This window comes from Podarcis filfolensis, assembly GCF_964270895.1.
Source record: "Podarcis filfolensis genome assembly, chromosome: 6".
Taxonomy (NCBI): Eukaryota; Metazoa; Chordata; class Lepidosauria; order Squamata; family Lacertidae; genus Podarcis; species Podarcis filfolensis.
In genome coordinates, this window is record NC_139609.1 from 90,637,118 (window position 1) to 90,658,842 (window position 21,725).

Sequence of the window (21,725 nt, forward strand, 5' to 3'; positions counted from 1 at the left end):
TGCTCTTTTTATTTTTAAATCAAGTTTCTGTACCTTATTGTTGACACACCTGAAATCATGTGGACAATGCACCCTTGACAAAAAATGTTTTGCCTTTTTATAATCGAGTAATACTGGGAGCCACTTTGGACAGTTTACTGTGGGAAAGTGGCATATAAACTAGACACCTCTGATGTCTAGTGTGGGAGAAGTAGGTGTTTGGCATAGGGTCTCACTGAAACATATCTCTGCTCTTACGCACAAACTGGTTTGAAGAATGGCACAATGGCTCAGTGTGTCTGACTGTGAACCAGAAGGTTGGTGGTTTGAGCCAACCAAGGGACAGCTATGATCAGGATTCCTGCACTACAGGGGGTTGGACTAGATGACCCTTGAGGTCCCTTCCAACTCTGCAGCTCTGTGATCCCAAGTTATAAAACATATACAGAAAATGTTAGATATACAATATACAGTATAGGAAAAATAGATCACCTTCAGGAATTGCTTTTGAGCTTGCCTTCTTATAAACAAATATCCTGAGATGCTCTTTTTGTATAACGAATGTTCTCTATAGAAGAGACACAAGAGTCTCCCAAGGGCTGCAGTAAGTTTTCTCAGGAAATGCAGGATTAAGACTTTAATTTTTTCCTACTGAAACTTGCATTTAGTTTAAGTTGTTGGTTTTATATTTGAAAAGTTAACAGGATCTAACCTCTTCTTATTTTTCCCATTTTAGCAGTTGAACACTGACAGCCTGAAAAATACTGGCATATCTGCAAAAGCCGCTATGCAACTGATTAGACACAACAGGAGGCATTTGCCGCGCAGTAGCAAGCTTTCTGTTTTCTTCAGCTGTAGCATAAACAAATCTACCAAAGCAATTGGGAGTTGAAGTAACTAGGAACCTAGTTTTTCATCATGGGCTTCTCACTCTTTCATTTTAACCTCCAGGTAACTGACCATGCCAGCTGTGATGGGTGGAAGAGTTGTGAGGAATTTACAGCAGCCACGGAGTGACAACACACTATGGGCTTCCCTGCTTATGCATACAAAGTAAGGTATTAATTCAATTTCTTGCCTGCCCTTCTTCATAAGGTCCCGGGGGTTATTTGGCATTAACAATTCTGAAGCACATGTATTTCATCATAAAAAACCACCCACCCAGCCTGTCAAGATGTGTTGAGAAATTCCTGCAATCTATGAATACAAGGGCCCGTACTAGTTTTACTGTGTTTTTATGTAGTATCAAACCCTTCCCATGAAAGTAACTCAAATACTGCATTTTAAGAATGAGAGCTGAAGTGTGTGGTCTGGAATCGCCTGATGCAGAATTGCTGAAGTGAAGATGATGTAGAACTTTTTAGTCTCTTGACCAGGAGACCACTGAAGGCCCCATATAAGGAAAGGGCAAGAAAAACACTACTGGAGGCAGGGATCCAACTTTAGGGAGATAAAATCGCCTAAGAACCCAAGAGCAACAGATGAGCAAATACTGAGAAAGGATACCTGATTCGAGAGCAGACTATAGATAGCCAAACATAAAATCCCAACATGTTTACTTGGCCTGATTTTTCTGCCTTCTTTTCTCCTGTTACTGCCCATACTTGTGCATTGCCACAGCAACGTACATATTTCGTGTCTTGGAGGATAAGAGCGGGACAGAGAAAAACAAACAAGCTGTATCCTCAGGCACGACACAAGAGAAAAACACTCCAGAACAGATGGGGTCTCAAATTGCCTGCAGGCTTGTTGTGTTCCCATTCGTGAAATGAGGGCTGGGGGCTTTGAAAACAAGTATAATTGCAGAGCTGCAGTCCAGGGCAAGTGCGCAGAGAGAACGGCTGCAACAGATGTCAGCCCTGATCTGTTGTTTGTGGGCAGGAAGCTTTGAGGCCTTGAAGGTGAAGAGGGAAGATCAACAGCGATAGCACAGTAGCTGCATGACAATCGTATTGGTAGCTCCCCAAGTGCCCGACTAAGCAGCTACCTGGAGACACGGCTAGCTGCTACTGTAAGGGGGACTCCATCCTATCCTAGCCAGTGTCCACATCTTCATACCAACTAAACAGCTCCATCCAGACATTTTGGGGCAAAGTAGTTTACAGTGTTTGCCTGCAAATGCTCAAAGGCTGGCGATTACCGTATGCAGAATTAAGGGAATTATATTCACAAATTCCAATAACTGTTACTTGCAGCTGGTTTTGTAAAATCACTTCTACTGACACATGGTTTTAGTGGTCTTCGTAAGTTGAATACTAAGTGGTGACCATTCTTTTGGGTAAGCATGCCACAAATCAAGTCGAAAGTATGAAAAAATGTCATTCAGGTGCACATTATACCAAGCAGGGATCTGCTGTGGAGTTTACAGAACTGAGCAGTAGGAAGGAGTGCAGGACTGACCATAGCCACCAACCCAAATAAAATTTTCTTAGATTCAAATTGTAGCAGAACTTAATATAGAAGGCTATTACACCAGACTAACACAAATCTAGACAATCACTTCTACTAACTGTACAATTCACATTCCACTCCACAAGCCTGCACAGATTACTCTGGTCCATAATCTGGGACAGAGTGGTCCAACCTCCCGAAGTGTGTGGCAAGAGTACTTTGACGCAGAAACCAGAGGCTCCAGAGTGAATCAAATTTTTATATTGTTACTTAAGTATTTGCAATATAGCTAATATTATTTAATATACACCATTAGTATATTTAAGTATAAGCATAATGGGACCTACTCCCGAGTTAGTATGCGCTGAATCAGTGTGCTAGGCTATGATCCGCAAAATAGGATTGTAACTCCATGTGTGGTCAAAATGCAGTCCAAGAGTTAAGCAAATATGTGGAGGTATCCAGTTGTTCATTATCAGTGTGTGGAAAATACTTCTCTCCTGTTAATACATTATTTTATTGTCTCTTATATATACACAGAGCAATCCTGGGCAAGGTTAGAGGATGCAGCGGGGGAGGGCTGGCCCGTTTGGCCTTGAAGGGGATGAGAGAGACAAGCGCCTTTGCCATTTGTTTTCTTGTGTGCCTCACAGCAACAAGGAAAAAAAAAGCCAGCTACTTGAGCCACTTTAAGAGGTCCTGAACATTGCCAAAGGCTGTTGAAAATGGCCTTGAGGGGTGCATGCAACCCCCGGGCTGCATGTTGGACCACCCTCATATAGGAAATCAGAATTGTTTGTGCATCTGTTAAACATCCATCTGAGGGGAAGTGGAGTTAATTGACAAACGGTACGACTTGGGAGTCAGGGAATTCTTGCCAACTTTTCATGGGTCTAGCCTCAGCAACCTACACATGGCCATGATTGCATGAATATAGTCAAAAACTAGGCTCATCTTGAGTAGTCTATCTTTGTATGTGTCATTTGCTGTAAAAAGCACTGATGCAGCTGAAGGTATAGCCTAGGGGGGAGTGACCAGTAACTTTAATTAGCTGATATAAAAGGCAGAATTCTATTTCACCTAAAACTGAAAGCCATCACATTGTGGCTGTAAATGCAGTTCTCAAGCAAAGAGAGCCTGCATAAAATCAAAGGGGAGAGTTTAAGCCATCTTGGACACAGCATTCATTTGCAGTGCCATTTAGTGACCTGCATTTGTTCAGATCTGTGTGATGGTATTCTGACATAGCAGAATCCCTCATAAAAACAGCTCACTGTCTAGACCAGGTGTCAGAACCTTTGGTTCTCCAGATGTTGCTGAACTACAACTCCCATCATCTTTGGCCACTGGCTGTGCTTGCTGGAGTTTATCAGATTTGTAGTTCAGCAATGTCTAGAGGGTCAAACGTTCCCCACACCTAGTCTAGAACATTTGGGCTTAAACTTTTTTTCCCCTAGAAAGGCAGGAAGTACTTTCCTGTTTTGTTTTTTTACTGTTTTGTTCAACTTTCCCCAAAGAAAGCAAATGTATAGTATTACAGCTCAACCAGAAAACCACTAACAGCTCATGCATGTATGTTATTCAGGAATGTGGTGGTGGTGGTGGTAGGAAATGCACAGAATTTCTACAGTCAAATAGGAAAGGGAAGTGACTGCATTCTACTCACAGCTATTGCACAAGGCATGCACTCACCACAATCAGTTCTGTAGGCAGTAGCTAGCTTTTGGCGTAATACTGAAGATTGCAGCTGGATGGGAATCTTAAAGGTCGCAGAAGTTTTATACAGCTTATCAAAATATATGGCTTGATTATGCAGTAAAAATAATTAGTAGCACCTGTTATATACATAAAATACATAGGTAAGAGAGGTCTGCCCACTTGCCAGAGCATAGGGTATTTAGAGGGTTGAAGCTTACAGGAATGCCTATGCACAGGATTAATTCTCAGTATTTCAATTCAACAAACATTAAGATGCAGAAATCAATAGCACATTAGATAAAAAAAATAACTAATTTAAATATGCCATTTAATATTTTTAAATCAGCTTTGTCATTCTTGTTTTGGTTTTTGAAAAAATCTCTGTATGTTGTTGATTCCTTAGTACTAAGTTTGGTCTCTTTCTATACTGTGCTGCGGAACTTGTGATCATACAAATATGGCATTTCCGAACTCCCATCAGCCCCAGCCAGGATCACAAATGGTCAGGGATGGGAGCTGTAATGCAGCATTTAGAAGGCAAGAGGTTTCCCCTCCCCCCGGTTCTATATGTGTGTCAGTTACCTCCTACTAACCTTCTTTCCAATAAATAAATCTTATTTAAGTCAGTTTAGACCACACTCCTTTAAGTGCCAATTACACAACACTGGTTTATTTTACACCCTCCCCCCAGGCATGGGGTTTGTTTGCCTGCCAGTACTTTTCAAAAGAAAAACATAGTTGCATATATACTAAAGCAGCATGACCAGATTAGCCCATACTGCAATTTGTTGATATGCACATGCTCACTGGAAAAATGGGACACCCAAGTTACGTTTAGATGTCCTGTAAATTAGGTAAGGCAACAAGAAGGCAGGCAAAGGAGGCTAAGAGAAACCTGTTCTGTCCATTCATTGTAGGTTTACCGATGGGATATGAAGTTTAGACTTGCTCATCAAGTTGCATTTGGGTAGGGAAATCTGCTCCTTCCCAATGAAATTTGGGTTAGCATTAGAATTTGATGTGTGCAATATAGGTTCCAACTTGCTTCCATCAGTTGCATGAGGAGTTCAACAGAAAATGACTGCCAATTCCTTACAGTGTGCAGGCAGACCCTAGATGGGGGTATATGCATACAGGTTTAGCAAACTCCCCACCTTGCCATAATTGGTACTGCAGTTCTGGTACCCCTATTAGTTGTTTGCAATTCTCATTTGATGACACCATAAGATGTTGGAAAGTCCAGCCATAAAATTAGTCTACGTTGGTCATTCTGTTGAAAGGAGTAAGCTGCCAGTAGGAATCTTGTTTGTTCAGGGCCCATATTAGGATAGTCATGTAATTTGGATTTAGGTGGCAGAGGAGAAAGTAGTTGTAATCAAGTCCTTTTCTCCTACAAGCTAACAATTCTACACTAAGCTCATGCTGACAATACCGAGACATTGGGAAGTGATTCAATACACCCCAAAGGGGATCTTCTTTCACTTTAGAAGGAGTAATGGAACTAGTCACAAATGAATCTGAAATCCTATGGTTAGCAACTGAACAGTGTGTTCCATTAATGAATGCAACATTACATGCTCCAATATTGGAAATGCCAGTTGGCTGGTCAGCAATTACCCTCCAATTACCTAAAATATCAAAACATCCCTAGCAGTTTCATTGGTAGACTGGTAACTTCCATAAGGGGAAAAGAACACACCACCTTTCCTTAATTGCTGAACAGCACACATGACTATGTTGAGGGTGCCAAGCACATAATCTGTGTAGGCACATAATGTGGTACACATGCTTAAGCCTTTGTTTGCAAGCCCATATACAGTCAGGTTCTGTATACCATCATCACAAAGCATATGTATCTTTCGTAAGTGAATACCACAAAAATATGAGCCAGTAAACTGAGATTTTAAAACATTATATGGAAGGCTGACCGGGGGGGGGGGGGCGCAGAAAGATTATATAATTTAAATCTTCCTCATGTCTAGAACTTGGCATACCTATTCATCATATATGGCTTCTTCAAAAAGTATTCACTTTAGATATGATAGTAAGAATCAGATTAAATGTGGTTTCCAGGTTTACCCAGTGACACTAATTCACGGCCAAGGATGAAAATCCCAAAATCACACCCAGTGTATTTTTCAGATTTCTAAAAATTTCAGCTTAATCAAGTTTCTAGTCTTCATGAAAAGAAGGGTCTGTTGTGGTATGTATATGGAGCTGCTTCGCATAGATCACCTCAGAGCTCACCAACCAGTCCACACATGACTCCCCATCTTGTCTTCTACTGCACGATTCTCTAATGATTTCAGAAAAGCTAACTTTTCAGAAGTAGTTTTGAGTGAACTACCACTGTTGCAGATTCAGTTCAAAGAGCGCCTACATTTGACTTAGAAATTTGACTTTGCTTACAAAACAATAACCAAATCTTTGAAATGGCTAACTTAATAATCTGCATCAGACGAAACCAGGAGCACTTTATTAAAAAACAAAACAAAAAACCTCATCTAAAACAAAGGCATGAATCTAATTTTCTCCTTGTGGAATGGCAGTCATGTTCTTGCCAAATTGTGGGAAATTATGTGCGCTAAGAATACCCTACCTGAAATACCAATTTGAAACCATTTCAGCAAAACACAGGCGGTTAGCAGTTCTGTTGAGATGATTATGCATCACAACACCTGCACATGACTGCTTCTCAAACATTGCTGCCCATATTATTTGGATACCATGCAACAATGCAAAATTTCAGTAATAAAGCTAGGGCCAAAATGCTTTGGTAACCACTGCACCGGTAGCTTGTTATTACATGGCTGCCTCAGTAACTGGTTGAAATAGGGCAAAGCAACCCCATGATCCAGTTGTACACTCTTAGTATCACATGAAATGTAAACTGAAGTAACAGGGCTCAGGTGGCATCTTCTGGCAAGAAGCAAGATTTAGTATCATGAGTGAGATAGTTGGTAAGCATTGTGAGGATTGTCAATGCGAGCTCCGCTTAGGTTGATTTGAGAATTTAGTACATGGATTGTGCTAGTTTTGTTTGCTGTAGCTAAAATGTACAAAAATCCTAAATGCATTTCATTGCAGATTTCTGAGAAAGCAGTTTCTGCCAAGTCTCCGTGTGGCACAATTTGCAATAATCTAATGTTTCCCAGCGAGTGGCTTAAGAGAATCTTGTGTGCTGTTCTCGGGTTGCCGATTTGTGCAAGGCTAAAAGTAGATGGGAACCTCTGCAGGCCTTATTGTTCTCAAGAAACCAGGTGGTCAGAATGGGGAGAAGTTTGCTCTCATTCCAACTCCCCTAAAAGCCAAGATGGCTTTTTACTGAATTTACTATGTTTCCCCTTTGCTGAACAGGGAAACTGAAATAGAATCCTAAGCTAGTAATTCACTAGTAGTATGTGGAAGATCTTAGTAACTGCATACAGAAACTGTCTTATCAGTGGGCCAAACTTAAGGTAATTTTCATATGCTGCTAATCACATATGCCTCATCAATTCTAGTATTCATTGGATTTTCCTAACTTTTTATTATGCACTGAAAATATTTATATGCAGCCCTATTACAGAATTGTGCTATGGAGTGTGTAATGTTCTCTTTAACAGAGAACATCCAGTCCATTTAAGACAATGGAAGTGGAATGTTCTTGTAAGAGTGAACAATCCCCAGGTAAATAAAAAAGTACCCAAGCCCCCATTCACAGTGCAAAAGATGGGTGTGAAGGCTTGAAGGAGGGGTATTTTAAACCCTCAAAAAGCAAAACCCATTCCAAGCACTTCCATAATGTTGAATAGTATAAATGGCAAAGATCAGCAGGTGCTGCAGCCATTCCACAATATTACTTACCACAAACTGTAACTCAAGTGTTGCCTCCGCATGTTCACTGTTGGGAGATGAATGCAACACTTCAGAGCATCAGCAGCATGTAGAGCCATGCTTGAAAGACACTCAAGCACCCTAATGTAGCCCTGAATCTTTGGTTCCTAGACGTGTCACCAGAATCTGCCTCAAATCCTCCTGTCTGCGGTTGGAGGAAGATACTTCCTGTTATGCTTTTAAATCTGTATTATGTATCAATTATTTTTTGTCCCTGGTTCTCCTTCTGGACCCACTAAGCACCTTCTAAAGTGCATCTACCCCCCCCCCCAACCTCAAAACACGCTGCATTGCCCACCCCTCTTGAGAGTCATCAAATCAGGCTTGAAAGCAAGGCTTGCTTTAAACCCAGATTCTGGACTCGCAAGTGTTAGGACAGGCTGTTCATCTGTGTCAGGATTTCTTCGTAATAGTGAGGCAAGTCTATGAGCATTTGCCCAATTCAAGTCACCCAGGACCGCTTGTTGGATCAAACTATTTTCAGTTGTACTACTCTCCACTTGGAACAAATGTAAACTGCAACTGTTTGCTGCTGCCTACAATCAGGTTTTGAACTCGTATAACTTGATTAAGGCAGCTTCTCTGCATTTTAACCATGATCATATTCTAGATATGGGTGAATTAATTTTCTCCAGCCTTACAAAAGGCGAACTGAAGGAAAATTAATGCTGTCTATACTCAGTGCTGTACAGAAAATAAATATAAGGCATTGCTTCATGTGTGTTTGATATAGCCTTTTAGAAATGATTAGTGATGAACCTGTTTTCAACTTAGCTGAGTAATTGTGACATGCTGTGTGATGAACTTTAACCAGCCTTATCAGTAGTGATCTACAATAGGCAGGGAAGGATAGCCGCTTTTCAGGACGCTTTTCTTCCTCTGAATCATCCAAGATGGCACCAATTGCAAATGGACATTGAATTGGCAAGCCCTGGTGCTCGAGCTCTATGGAAACCTATCCTGGCAAGGTCTAGCATGGCCTTCCTGGGGCATCTAGAATCTCATCAGTTGGCAAGAAAAATCTTCACACATTCCCAAACCCAACCCAGGTAAGTGGATGTTTCTGCAGCTTATACACCTCCCCTGCAATATGTGGTGCAGCCCACCGCTTAAGTCTTCTTGCACAGATCTTGAAGATGTAGCTCCACGGAGGGCATCTTCAGCTCCCATTCACTGCTTTCAGGCACAGTCAGAAGCCACGCAGCAGTCCAGATCTGCTCCTTTGTCTGTAATACTGGAAGTATGAGACATCAGCATGGAGAACCCCTTTTATTTGGAGGGGAGGAGGAAGAGTTCCAATTAGTCACTCAGCCAGTTTAAGGTAATGATGATAAAAAACTCAAAACATATATAGTAGAAAGGAACCTTGCATTCCCTTTATATTTGATTAGCGAAGAAAGAGTTGACGAGGTAAGACACATGACAGCCCCAAATGATTGAATTACACCTGCTAACTGAGCTGGGTCACTGCTCTCACACAAGAGATTTTCTTCAGGTAAGAACTTGCCCCTGATTCTGCACACTACCCATACTTCTATATAATCATCTTTTTAATTCTAGGCTAGTATGTAGTTTCCTACACCTACCCAGGATGGAACATCTCGCAAATGCTCTAGGGCGCAAAATATGACTTGCTCTGATCAGAACAAATGCTCAAGTGATTAGAACACTCTTATATTTAAGCACTTGTCTGGCTCCCCCTGGTGATAAGGAATACCACATAGGCAAGGGCACAAAATTCCCTCCCGACCAATTTGTTGCAATTTTACTAGCTTCTACCCTGGCTGTGGGAAAAGGAAAGCCCCTTCCTCCTTTGCCAGCACAGAAGTGCAGCAGAATTCCTAGAGAGCAGGCGTTTATATTGCTTGCACAGGAGGCACAGTCCCTTCTTGTACACCTAGCATATAAATCAACCAGGCTGTCAGTGTTGGAAGGCTGTCAACAAATACCTCCTCTGTCAGCCTCCTACATTTTTACTAGCCTTTTTACTCATAAAAGGAAACCCTCTCATGAGTTAATGTTTTTCTGCAGTTCAGTCAACTAATTAACAAGGCTGGATTATTAGAGTACTCGTCCTCTTTCTAGTCCCATAAATACTACTCTCTGGTTTTCAACAATTCTCATCTGAAAAAACTCTACAATGAGAAAACATTGAACTTCAAGGTGTTTTGTTGATTTTGAAGAAAAATTAGTGATATGCTTCCTCTACTGTTTAGAAATCCTGGCTGCATCTTGAGATGTTGCCAGCCCCTTTCTCTTCTCACCAGGCTGCTAATTACTTCCTTCAATTTAAGCACTTTTAATTGATTACTACTACCTGAGAAATGGAGTTTACAACAGCACTCTAACACTATTCTTGACCTCAGTATAGATCAATGCGATGTTAAAGCATTCTAGCACTTTAAAACCAACTTTAATGGAAAGGAAGGGCTGAGAGGAGTATTTAAGACTAGCCCTGACTTCTTATTAGAAAAAGTAGCTTAAAGCAGGACCACTAACTATATACTGATTTAACCATTTCATTGCTATAATTGCTTTTTTAATTCCTCTTTTGCTTATGGACCCAGCCACCCAGAGTGGCAGGTACAACTCAATCAGATAGGTGGTGTGTTAGTAAGATGTTATTTTTAAAAGGGCTTGCTTGTCAAATATACTTCCCCTAATTTCATTATTGCTTTTTCTTTCACAGCTTTCCACTGTCAAAACATTTTCAACTCTCAGTGACTCTTAATATTCTAGTTTTTACAGAGAAAAATAAAAGCTACAATGAAATTGTGTTTTGAAGTCAGAAGTACATTAAAGCTTTCATTGTGGCCAGTAAATCTATCAATTTCGTTTTTCTCAACTGCAAAGGAAGGGCAGATGGTGTGTTGAAATGAGATGTTAGTTTTAAATCCTATCATCAGTGTTCTGCTTCTAGACAGTCAGAATCAACTAAGAACAACAAAAATTAAGAAACTTTAATCTCTCTCCTGCCCAGTAGGTGGCAGAAGGTTCATCCATCGGATTTCTGGATTGGTTTTGTAATAATAAGTTTCTTACCAGCACTTGAAATACTCTGTCCCATTATTTGGACTTTAATTCCACATTCTTTGTTTGTGACTACATTTGTCCTGCAGCCAACTCAAGACTGCATGACAATGTATGACACCATCATACTTTCAGAATGACAGAGTAAGTGAATTCCCTACTGATCTGCATTAAAATGCTGCATCAAAAATGCTATCGCAATAGACACATATACATAATTATGGCAATACAGATTTGGTTTTATAGCTGTGTTTTTAATGTTGAAGTTGTGTACTGAACAGCATGTTTAAGTAATCTGAAATTCTCCTTTCCATCCTACTCTCATAAAGCAGGGTATGATTGTATATTGTTTGCTGTTAAGAAACAAATAAATTCAAGCATAGTCAAATTGCTGAACTTTTTGAATTTAATGTGGGGAACTCAGGTTCAAAACCTTGTTCAATTAGAACATTCACCGGGAAGTTACTATCTCTCAGCCTGACTTGCCTTACAAAGCTGTTGTCAGGGTAAAATGGGATAACCCACAATAAATCACTCCAATAAGACTGAAAGAAAACCCCACTCATTTTCTGAGTAACAGAAATTTTGCCTCCAGTGGCTGAGTACCTGTAAACAGTGACAAAGGTGTGACAGGAATGTTAGGGTACAGAACACGGCTTCCCTTCCTCGGAACTTGAACAGTTTCATTGAATCACTGATAGTGACTCAATAGGCATGGACGAGAAGTCCAAATTGAGAACTTGATCTGCTAATTCCCAACCCTCTCCCTACGAGCATATATATATTTTTTAAATGTAATCATGGATAAGGGACATTTGATGTTGTAGTAAGATACCTGTACTAGTAATAGGATATATAAGCTGAAGCTACTCCTTCCCCTCCCCAAAGTACACTATCAGCCTACATGGTATACTAGAGAATTAGGGAACATTTTCCTCCCTACAGTGTTATTGTTTTGCCCAGAGCAATATGCATGGTGTCTCCTTTATTCTTTGCATCTGAAGTTCCTCAGAACAGCAGTATCATGTGTTCGCTTAATGTGTAGTAGGGTCCCACTAGGTGATGGGTGCAGTATTGAGCAGAACTCTGAAAAGGACCTTACTGTACAAAATTACTCTAGAGCAGCATTTCCCCAAATCCCCCCCCCACACAGACACAAACCACCTGAAAATTACTGAGGGTCTTGGAGGACTACTTAATGATTTCTCTGTTTGTTGTAGTGACTGTGATGCACTGTGCTAGACTGTGTTGTTGGAGACATGTCATGGACCACTTGAATGAAGCCTGCAGACCAGTTTGGGAACTTCTGCTCTAAAGTAACTCTAGAGTAACTTATAGCTATTATGAAAGGAAACTAGTGCAGTTATCTAAGAAGCTCCCTTTACTAACATCTAATTTAAGAGTGTGGTGATGTTTTTAAGGTCATTTTTCAGGAAAATGAACACTCACGACCAGGCACTACAGTGCAGCGAGCATCCAATCAGCATGGGGTCATAAGTACTTTGGATATTTCTGAGGAGTGCAAAGACATGCAAGAGTAGATGAAGCATAGTAGGGTGCCATGTCTCTAATGCTGTAGAGCTTATTGCTGTCTACCATAATAGTGTGTTTTTCAGAGATCAGAAAGGAAATGAATGAAGTTTCATGTAATGTATGTGAGATCCAGATCTACTCCATCAGGTGATGATCAATAAGACTTCTGTACATGCCCAACCCCACATAGTGCCAGGACTAATCAGTCTACAGATACAAATCTTGTATAACACTGCCTCCCAAGAAAGGGGGAGGAGTAACCACTCCTGGATAACCTCCACCACTGAAGGAGAAAGGAGTCGTTTCAATGAATGAATTTATATTTGGTAGTTTAGCAGTGATACAAATAACTTGAAGACATTCATAGAACTTACCTTGAAGTGGGAGCGGCTTCTAGAGATGGTGAAAGCTCTTCACTAAATGCAAACTAAATGAATATGTCCATTTTCAAGCATAACAGCAACGACAAAAAGATAGTTCCAACTCTAAATTTCCCCGCTAGTTATGGGATTTCACAAAAATGCTCACATTTTGATAATGTACCAGTTAATGTACAATTGATAGAGACATTGCTGAGATTAGGCTTCTCAATAGTAGCCTTGAAGTGACTAGGTAAGGAAGCTTTAGTAAGCTGGAAGATAACTGGCTCTTTCAGACTGTTGTGCCAGAAGTGACCCATAGGGCTATGTGCAGGCAGGTGGACTAGCAAGCTTCGTAGATTTCGTTGAAAGGGTGGGCTGGGTTAATGAAAGTGACAAGGAGAAACAAACCTACGGGAGGTTTTAAATAAAGGTGTCTGAGTCCTACATGCCTTAGATACCAAGTCCTCCTGCTCTTGGCTGCCACTGACAAGCAAAAGGCATTACTTTGTTGGTCAAACCCCCCCCCAAAAAATGAAAGCAGGCCGAAATGAAAGGTGGCTTCTCCTCAAGCCCTGGAACTCCATTCTTTCAGGGTTTCACCAAAGCCATCTTCCAGTGGAAATCAAGCAAACATTTAGAGACTGTTATTTTAGTAGCAGACCTAAGAGTTTTGTCTTTTTCTACTGTTACTGATGCAGAGCCTTATATCGGGGATTACAAATATGTCTGACACATTTGAGCATTAAGTCCTTTACCTTTTGCCATGCAATAAAAAAACCCCTGCAACACTGTTTAAATGAAGGAAGTAAAACAGGCCTAAGAGAACAATCATTTTTACATTGCAAAGCGCTAACTTACTTACCTTTATAAGCTAAACGTTGCCAAAAATATTCTTCAAATACTTTAAAGTTGTGTCATTCAAGGTGAGAACTCTCTTCCTATTGTTCTACCTTGACAAATGCCTCTGACACATACCTTTCATAGATAAAAATCCCTATGGTTTAAGATGGGCCTTGACATGATTTCATGTAAGTCACATTCTTGGAAGGAGGATCAGCCCCTCCCAAAACTCCCCAAAATTAATACCTAAAAGTTGTGTGGTTGTGTATGCATGTAAATTATCCATTTGAATCATTCAGAAACCTTGTAGACCTGACATTCCTAAGTCATAATGCAAAGGCAGATAGGGACTTAAATGAAAGTGAACAAAACAGTTACTCTGTACATTATATAAACTTAGGAAACAAATAAATGTTTATCATTACCTACCTTCTATTAGAACATACCTATCATCTATGAAAAATAATAGGTTTGTTAACCTGCAAGTATACGCTTAAGTGCCATTTTATACAACCTGAGAGAAAACCCCAAGTTGTCGTTTCTATATATGAGCCTTGAAACTCTCCCTGAGAGGTATGTGTGCAAATCTTTGAAGATGGGGAAAGACCGTAATTAAAACCCCTTTCTAATTTAACAGGGTCAAAAGTTGAAAGGTACTCAAGGAAAGTGTAATGATTGCAGAGGTATATCCCTGTGAAATACATACATTTGAACAACAGTGATGATGAAATGGCAGGAGTCTTTTCTGGCTTTACTGCATTATAATTATGATCGCTTGCCCAGGATGGTGTGCTGCTTTCTGAAGCTGGCTCTTTAGCAACTGTCTGAGTATTTGCTTCGGTCTTTACGGGTGCTGCCACGGTTTTCTTCATGATAATCTCTCTTTTTTCAGGAGCTGGTCTCTTCTGTGCGGAGAGAGGTTTGATACCGGCCTGTGTAACCAGCAGAACCTTAATCACTAAGTATTGCAATAATACAGTCATCATAACACAGGAGTAGAGGTCAGTTCATTATGTATTAGAGAACTTGCAAACATCTCATACAACAAAATTCCAGATTATATTTCTCTGCACGCCACCTCCAGAAACTATAACCCTGGCTTGTGATCAATAGTATGCACAACACACAACTATAGCAAAGTGAATGCAGATCATAATGGGTGGTTGAGCACCTGTTTGTAGCTGATGTTCCGCCAACCCATAGATTAACATGGGTGCAAAGGATCTGAAGCAAAGAACAATCTGCGCCTAACCGTGGTTCTAATTTGTTTGGGGAGCCTCCATGAGTACAGGAAGTTCCCCACTTCAGCGGTTTCCCTTCCCTGAACTGGTGGGTGACAGCAGGGGACAGGGAAGAGACTGAGTTTAGTGCACTCGTGATCAAGTGACTGCACAGGGCAAATGTTTTCAAAATCATTCTCTATTCTGCAATAAATTTTTATGCTATTGTTATGACCATTAAACACGTAGATCTTTGCTCTCCATGAGTTGGTGAGCAACAGTGAGGCACAGCTTAGTGTGCTGATCCCTGTTCTCATGTATGCTTTTACAAACAAGAACCTCTGTATGAGACTATTATGAGAACTGTATCAGCTTAATGAGATCAAATGGGGCACCAATCTGCAATTGTGAACATGTGTGTGCCAGCGATGTATCAAATGTCTTTTTCAAGGAATGTTACTGGTTTTGAGTTTGTTTGTTTTTTGATACCTTCTGGTCTTAATGTGGCTAACAATCTAAGTTGTAGATTGCTTTGTAACTAGTGCTATAAAACAGCATATTCTTAGGAGAGACAGCAGTTCTTTTAATGATTCTGTAAAGGAAAGCAGACATATATATGATAATGCTGCTCTCACAACAAAGGTGGTGGTGGGATTTAGGATGGAAACTGTGATATCCCCCCACAACACCAGAAGTTGTGCTCATTCAAATTAGCTAAATGGATAGAAGATTCAGGACACACAAAAGGAAATACTTCTTCACACAGTATAAAATCATCGAAGTATAATAACCAACAAAGACTGCTTTAAATGGGGATTAGTTAGATTCCTTGAGTATATCGATGGTTATATACTACAGGAAGAAAATTTATTACCATACCAGTCACTAAGGTAAACAACAGTGGAAATGCCCTGCTTGTGCATTTCTCATAAGCCACAGAGGGAACAGGATGGTGGACTAGATAGGCATTTGTTCTGATCCAGCAAAGATATTATGTTCTTAATTAGATAGAATGATGAGATCTCATCAAGGGAGCACACAAAATAACTTGAGGAAAAATTTAGATCTTTTACCATGAAAATGAATTTTTTCTATTTTACAAAATGTGTGTTCCTCCAAGATCTCCCTCTGTGTGTGGTGTAGGAAGGGCTATTTACTTCAAAAACAATTCAGACTTACCATAGGCTGAGGTTTTACGGCAACAGCTCGTTCAACTTTTGGTTTGGTCTTCTCTTTTGGCTTTTGCTCTTTGCCTTCACTTAGAAACTTCATGGTGGCTGCAGCGTGTTTGAGAATGCATTCATGACCACAGTACACAGAACCTGACTGAGCAACATTAGAACACCCTGGGCCAATGCAACTGGCTGCTTCAGGCTCTTCAACTACCTGAAGAACAGCACAAGAAATTAAAAAAGAAAAGAAAAATGTTCATCCTCTTTATCACTGGCAAGATTTTGACACAACAATGCTAAAAACAGAGCTGTCTTACATGCACTTTGACAAAGCTCAGATATATTTTAAAGACTTGCTTTTCTTAATGGTGGTTTGCTCTTCTATTTTTCATCTGTTTCTATCTTTTTCATATGTGTTCATGTGCTAAAGACTGTCTGCATTTTGCAATCTATAGGTGCTTTTCTTACTCAAAGTTTCTGCATGCATGTTTGGATGTACATTCTAAAAAGAGTTGTAGAACTTGGGTTTTTGTTTTTTTAGAAATAGTCAAGTCTACTTAGTCTACTTGACTAAGAAGGGTAACGTTAAGTTCTGACACAGTGACAACCTCTACGAGCAAGGCCAGTGGGGATGCGAAATCTACTTTTTGCCTTCTGGGAGGATTCCTCCCACGTAAAGGTGAGCTGTTATCTAGACTAATCAGTGTGAATTCATAAGTGAATGAAAGGAGTTCACAGAAAGAACGCTTTCCACCCTTTCTCTCCCTGCCCCTGCCCCCAAGGCTCCCTGGAAGACTGGGGCCCTCGCCTGAACCTCATCGGAATGAGTGTAGGGAAAGTAAAGAGATAATCTGAAATGCAGACATCTCATTTGATTTGGGACATTTCTCCTTCCCTCTGCATCCCCCTGTACTCCATTCCTCACTTTCTAAATACTCTTTGGTTGGTCTCCCATCTCTCAACTCTGTTCTGTTTCCTCCACCCCAATTTCTGGTATGTTCCACACTTTGATAATCTATTCCAGAATAGGTACGTCTTGAATTATGGTTTTACTAGAAACTAGGGATTAGCAAATTCCATATTAGTTCATGGTAAGTTCTACTCATGGAGTTATAGATCACGTATAGTATAAGATTAAGTGAAATTTGCATAATTTGCCTACTATAATAATTTGCCTCCAGAATCTGGTGCTGTCATCTGGTTTATTATCAAATGTGTGGAGGAAGGATCTGCTTTAATAATTCATCTCCCAACAGTTATGCTGATTATTTTTATAAATCTTACTTATTTTATAAAGTGAAAGTAGATTTGGGCCTTTTCAGGCAAGACCAATAGAAAAAGGATTTAGATTATGGCACATTGCAATAAAAATGCCAGAACTCTCTAGTAACATCTAATCAACTCTACAACAAAATTAACAACAGAAATTGAAATCATGTACAGTGGTACCTTAGGTTATATTACCATCGGGTGATGTAATTTCGAGTTACAAACGTGGCAAACCCGGAAGTGTATACTTCCAGGTTTCGCCGCACAGAAGCGCTCTACTGCGCCGTGTGCATGCGCATAAGCGGCGCCACCGGATATGGACTTTTCGGGGTGAGAACGGACCCCCTGGATGAATTAAGTTCATATCCGGAGGGTCCACTGTATAGCCTTGATAGGCATGGAGCTTGATCCTCCAAATGTTCTTGGACTCCAACTTCCATCAAACCTAGCCGAAATAGCCAATAGTTAGGGATGATGGGAATTGCAGACTAACATTTGCAGGGTCAAAGACTTCCTATTCCTGATATACAGAAACCTAGGAAGCAATTAGCAACTTCTGAGATTCAGAAATGAGCAGAGGCTTTCATAATAATCTGTTCCCTATTTTTAAAATAACTGAAGCACAAGACAAAAAGAAATTATGGTTATGGATAGCTCTTCCATATCTTAAACGGATATTCATGCAGCAGGGTGTGCGTGCCATGACTATTCCATACAAATATGTTGTTCCCTCACCCCACCTTTTCCTTCTTTGTATATAGGATAAATAGGACAATTGTGGAAGGACATACTTGGGGGATAGGAAATAGAGAGAAAAGAGAAAGCTTTTTGTTAATGTAATGTCTAAGAAACTTGGTAACATTTAAACAAACAAACATCAAATTATAGCCCTATAGCAAGGGAGAACCAAGACAGAATGACAGAACAGCATGCAGATGCAACCAAGGTAGCTAAGAATGAGCAATACTTCCCCTATTTCCTCTTCTAAAATATATTAATATTCTGATTCACTAAGTATAATGAATTACCTATATCTAAGTAGTGTATTTGCTTAATACAATAACTAACATACAAAAAATACAAAATTTAATTATACCTAGGGTGACTTTTTCTTTCACTTCAGTTATGAACCAGAACAATTGCACTAGAAACACACTTAGCCTCATGTCACTACAAATTAAATACTCACTGGTTGAAATATTTTGAGCTTTTTCTTTCCACTGGGATTTGCAGCCTTTTCAATCCGTCCCTTGATTCCTTGGTCTTCAATGGACTTTTGCTCAACAGTTCCTATGCTTGTAAGCTCTGTGCCATCACCTGTTACCTGTCCCAACATGGTTTGTTGTTGGTCTGCATCCATAACTGTCTCATCATGCACCTGCAGAATGGTGCAATTTGGGCAGATATAATCCTCCCCATTCCTTTCCAAGAGTCGCCCACGAGCCTCTGAAATCCCTACGCAGTTTCCATGAAACCATTCCTCACATCTATCACAACAAATCATAAACCTAAAAAAGGAAAGGGTTGGCAAAAATATATCATTAATGGGAAATACTTCAGTTTTACAAAATCTGTCTGATTACAATCAAATACAGCCAATAAAATTAGTCATATCACCACCAAAACAGTAAATAAAAAAGATCCCACATCTATATGAAATCAGACAAAAGCTTACTTCGTTATCCCATTTAACTCTTTTCTTTACATAATTTAATGCCCAAATGTCCCAGCAAATGCTGCAATTTAACACTACCTTCACCCCTACATATGACTCCCACTGCTTTGCCAAACCCATATACAATTGTCTTTCTTTGTCACCTTTGCTTTCCTACAGACTACTCAGGAACAACAATGACTTCAAGTTACAAGAAAGGAGATTCTGACTACAGTGGTACCTCGGGTTACAGACTCCACTAACCCAGAAATAGTATCTCGGGTTAAGAACTTTGCTTCAGGATGAGAACAGAAATCGTGCTCCGGCGGCGCAACGGGAGCAGGAGGTCCCATTAGCTAAAGTGGTGCTTCAGGTTAAGAACAGACCTCCGGAACGAATTAAGTACTTAACCCGAGGTACCACTGTAAACTTATGGAAAAGCTTTCTAATGTTAAGAGCTGTTCAGCAGTGCAACAGACTCCCTCGGGAGGTTGTGGACTCTCCTTCCTTTGAGGTTTTTAAGCAGAGGTTGGATGGCTATCTGTAATGGTTGCTTTATCTGAGATTCCTGCATTGCAGGGGGTTGGACCACATGACTCTCCGGGTCCCTTCCAACTCTACGATTCCATGATCCTATAACAAGCCTTCCCAAAACTGCATTTTCCCTTCCTGAAAACTCAGAGTACTACTTTCCTCTTGACTGATTAGACCATATGAACGCTTCCACCCTAAATTAGAACTTCTGTATCTCAGACTACTGGGACTGAACAACAGTGGTAGATGTATGTGAAGAGCCATGTGGTAGCACAGCAGATGTATTTTAAATTGTGCATTCCGAGCAACACATAGTTAAATTGTTGTTTGAAAGTTCCATTTACATGCTCTCTCAACTGCATTCAACAACTATCCCTCTATCACTCAAAACTTTCAAACCTCTATAAAAAGTTCTTGTACATAATAGACTGTCTCTTAAGAGCAGAAATTTCAAAACTGTCTATTTCATGTTTAAAGATTTTATCCAACTACTATACAGTGGTACCTCGGGTTACAAACACTTCAGGTTACAAACTCTGCTAACCCAGAAGTGGTACCTCAGGTTAAGAACTTTACCTCAGGATGAGAACAGAAATCACATGCCGACGGCACGGCAGGCCTCATTAGCTAAAGTGGTACCTCAGGTTAAGAACGGTTTCCGGTTAAGAATGGACCTCCAGAACGAATTAAGTTCATAACCAGAGGTACCACTGTAGCTATTTTAGAAACTATTTGGCAGCGGGGTTCGGGGGAGTTTGTGAAAAACTATTTTAACTTCTGTATATTTTAAAGTATGGCCATGAATTTTTCTTGATTTTACTACTTTATCTTTTGTAAACCACTTTGAGGGTTTTTTTTTTACAATCGAGCGGTGTATAAATTTTATGAAATAAATAAGTAGGTAATACCTGTTGTTGTGAGGCTGCTGACAGATACAGTACAGAGTACTAGGATCATAAACTTCAGACTCTGATTTCCTCTTTTTGGATTCTTCAGGTTCATCCCCAGTATGCGCAGGAGATCTTCCTTCTTTCTTAACCTGAACTGCTTCACTCATTTCTTTGGGAACTGTTCCTTGATCTCCAGCCTCGGTATTGCCTCTACTTTCTGGTTCTTGCTTTACAGCTATTTCGGTCTTAATTTGGTTGCCTGCTTGAACATCAACTGTCTCTGTAGGATTTTGTTCTTGATGTTTTTTCCTGAGGCGATTCTGTAACTCTTTCAGAGTTAGTTCTGTAGGTTTCTGCTCGACACATTTCTTTCTTAGACGGTTCTGTAGCTCTTTCAGTGTTAACCCATCACTATCACTGTCAGATGAATCCTCCTCCCTTTCCTCATAGTCATGCTCTTTAGTGGCTCTCCCTTTCCCAGCTGGCTGGCCCTTACTGTCCTTGGAGTGACACTTCTGAGACATGGCTTTTACATCTGACATGCTTTCTACACTGCCTTCAGAAGCAGTTTCAATGTCAGTAACATGGCAGGATGCTGGCTCGCTCAAGTCCTCAAGAGCTGTGGGAAGATTCTTTCTTCCTCTGCGCCTTACAGTTGTAAGAAATTCTTCTACCCGTTCAGTGCGTTTGGGCTGTCGCCCACTACGCCTAAGAGCCAGACTTTGCTGCTGTGGAGATGACTGTTCGGTGATGTCCATTTCAGCATCCCCTAAACCTTCACGCTTTGCAATTGTAGTTCTCCGAAACCCCCAAGTTTTCTTGAACTCCTTACTTGTGGGTTTAATTGTTTTTTGTTCATCGTCATTGCTTTGCTCACTTTTGTCATCCAAAGCTGATGTTGAAGAGAAATGATACAAAGAATTGCATATTTTAAACATGGATTTTAAAATTTCCTTCCCATAAACAGTAACATGTTTCACACTTCTTCCTGTATATGTTTCATTTTTGAACTTTTGAGCAAAAACATACTTCCTCTTGAAATTCCAACTAAACAGAATGCAAGGTTATAGTAGAAACAGGGCATGGTGTTAAGTTTCTCTGTCCATTACACCTTGTTTTTCCGCGCCTCTTCCCTTTCAGGCTTAATCAACAAATGACTGGCAGCTACCTATCCTGGCAATGGGTAGGTGGAGACTATGATCAAGATGAATGGACAGCATATTACTCAGCCTATTATATAAAAGTCTGCTCAGGGTTATGATTTCACAAGTACAACT

At 40.3% G+C, this 21,725-nt stretch overlaps 1 protein-coding gene across 11 annotated transcripts in view; it reads right to left on the reverse strand.

Moving 5' to 3' along the window:
- The window catches only part of DIDO1 (death inducer-obliterator 1), a 66,479-nt gene that overhangs the window by 24,980 nt on the left and 19,774 nt on the right, over positions 1-21,725 (reverse strand). For 10 of the 11 annotated variants that reach the window (XM_083618270.1, XM_083618269.1, XM_083618260.1 and 7 more), the window contains 4 exons: positions 20,467-21,340; positions 18,560-18,878; positions 16,109-16,315; positions 14,416-14,641 (listed from right to left, as the gene is read on the reverse strand). In XM_083618270.1, coding sequence (XP_083474396.1) covers positions 14,416-14,641; positions 16,109-16,315; positions 18,560-18,878; positions 20,467-21,340 — 1,626 coding nt within the window. The remainder of the gene's footprint in view (positions 1-14,415; positions 14,642-16,108; positions 16,316-18,559; positions 18,879-20,466; positions 21,341-21,725) is intronic. The other variant, XM_083618265.1, reaches the window with a different exon arrangement.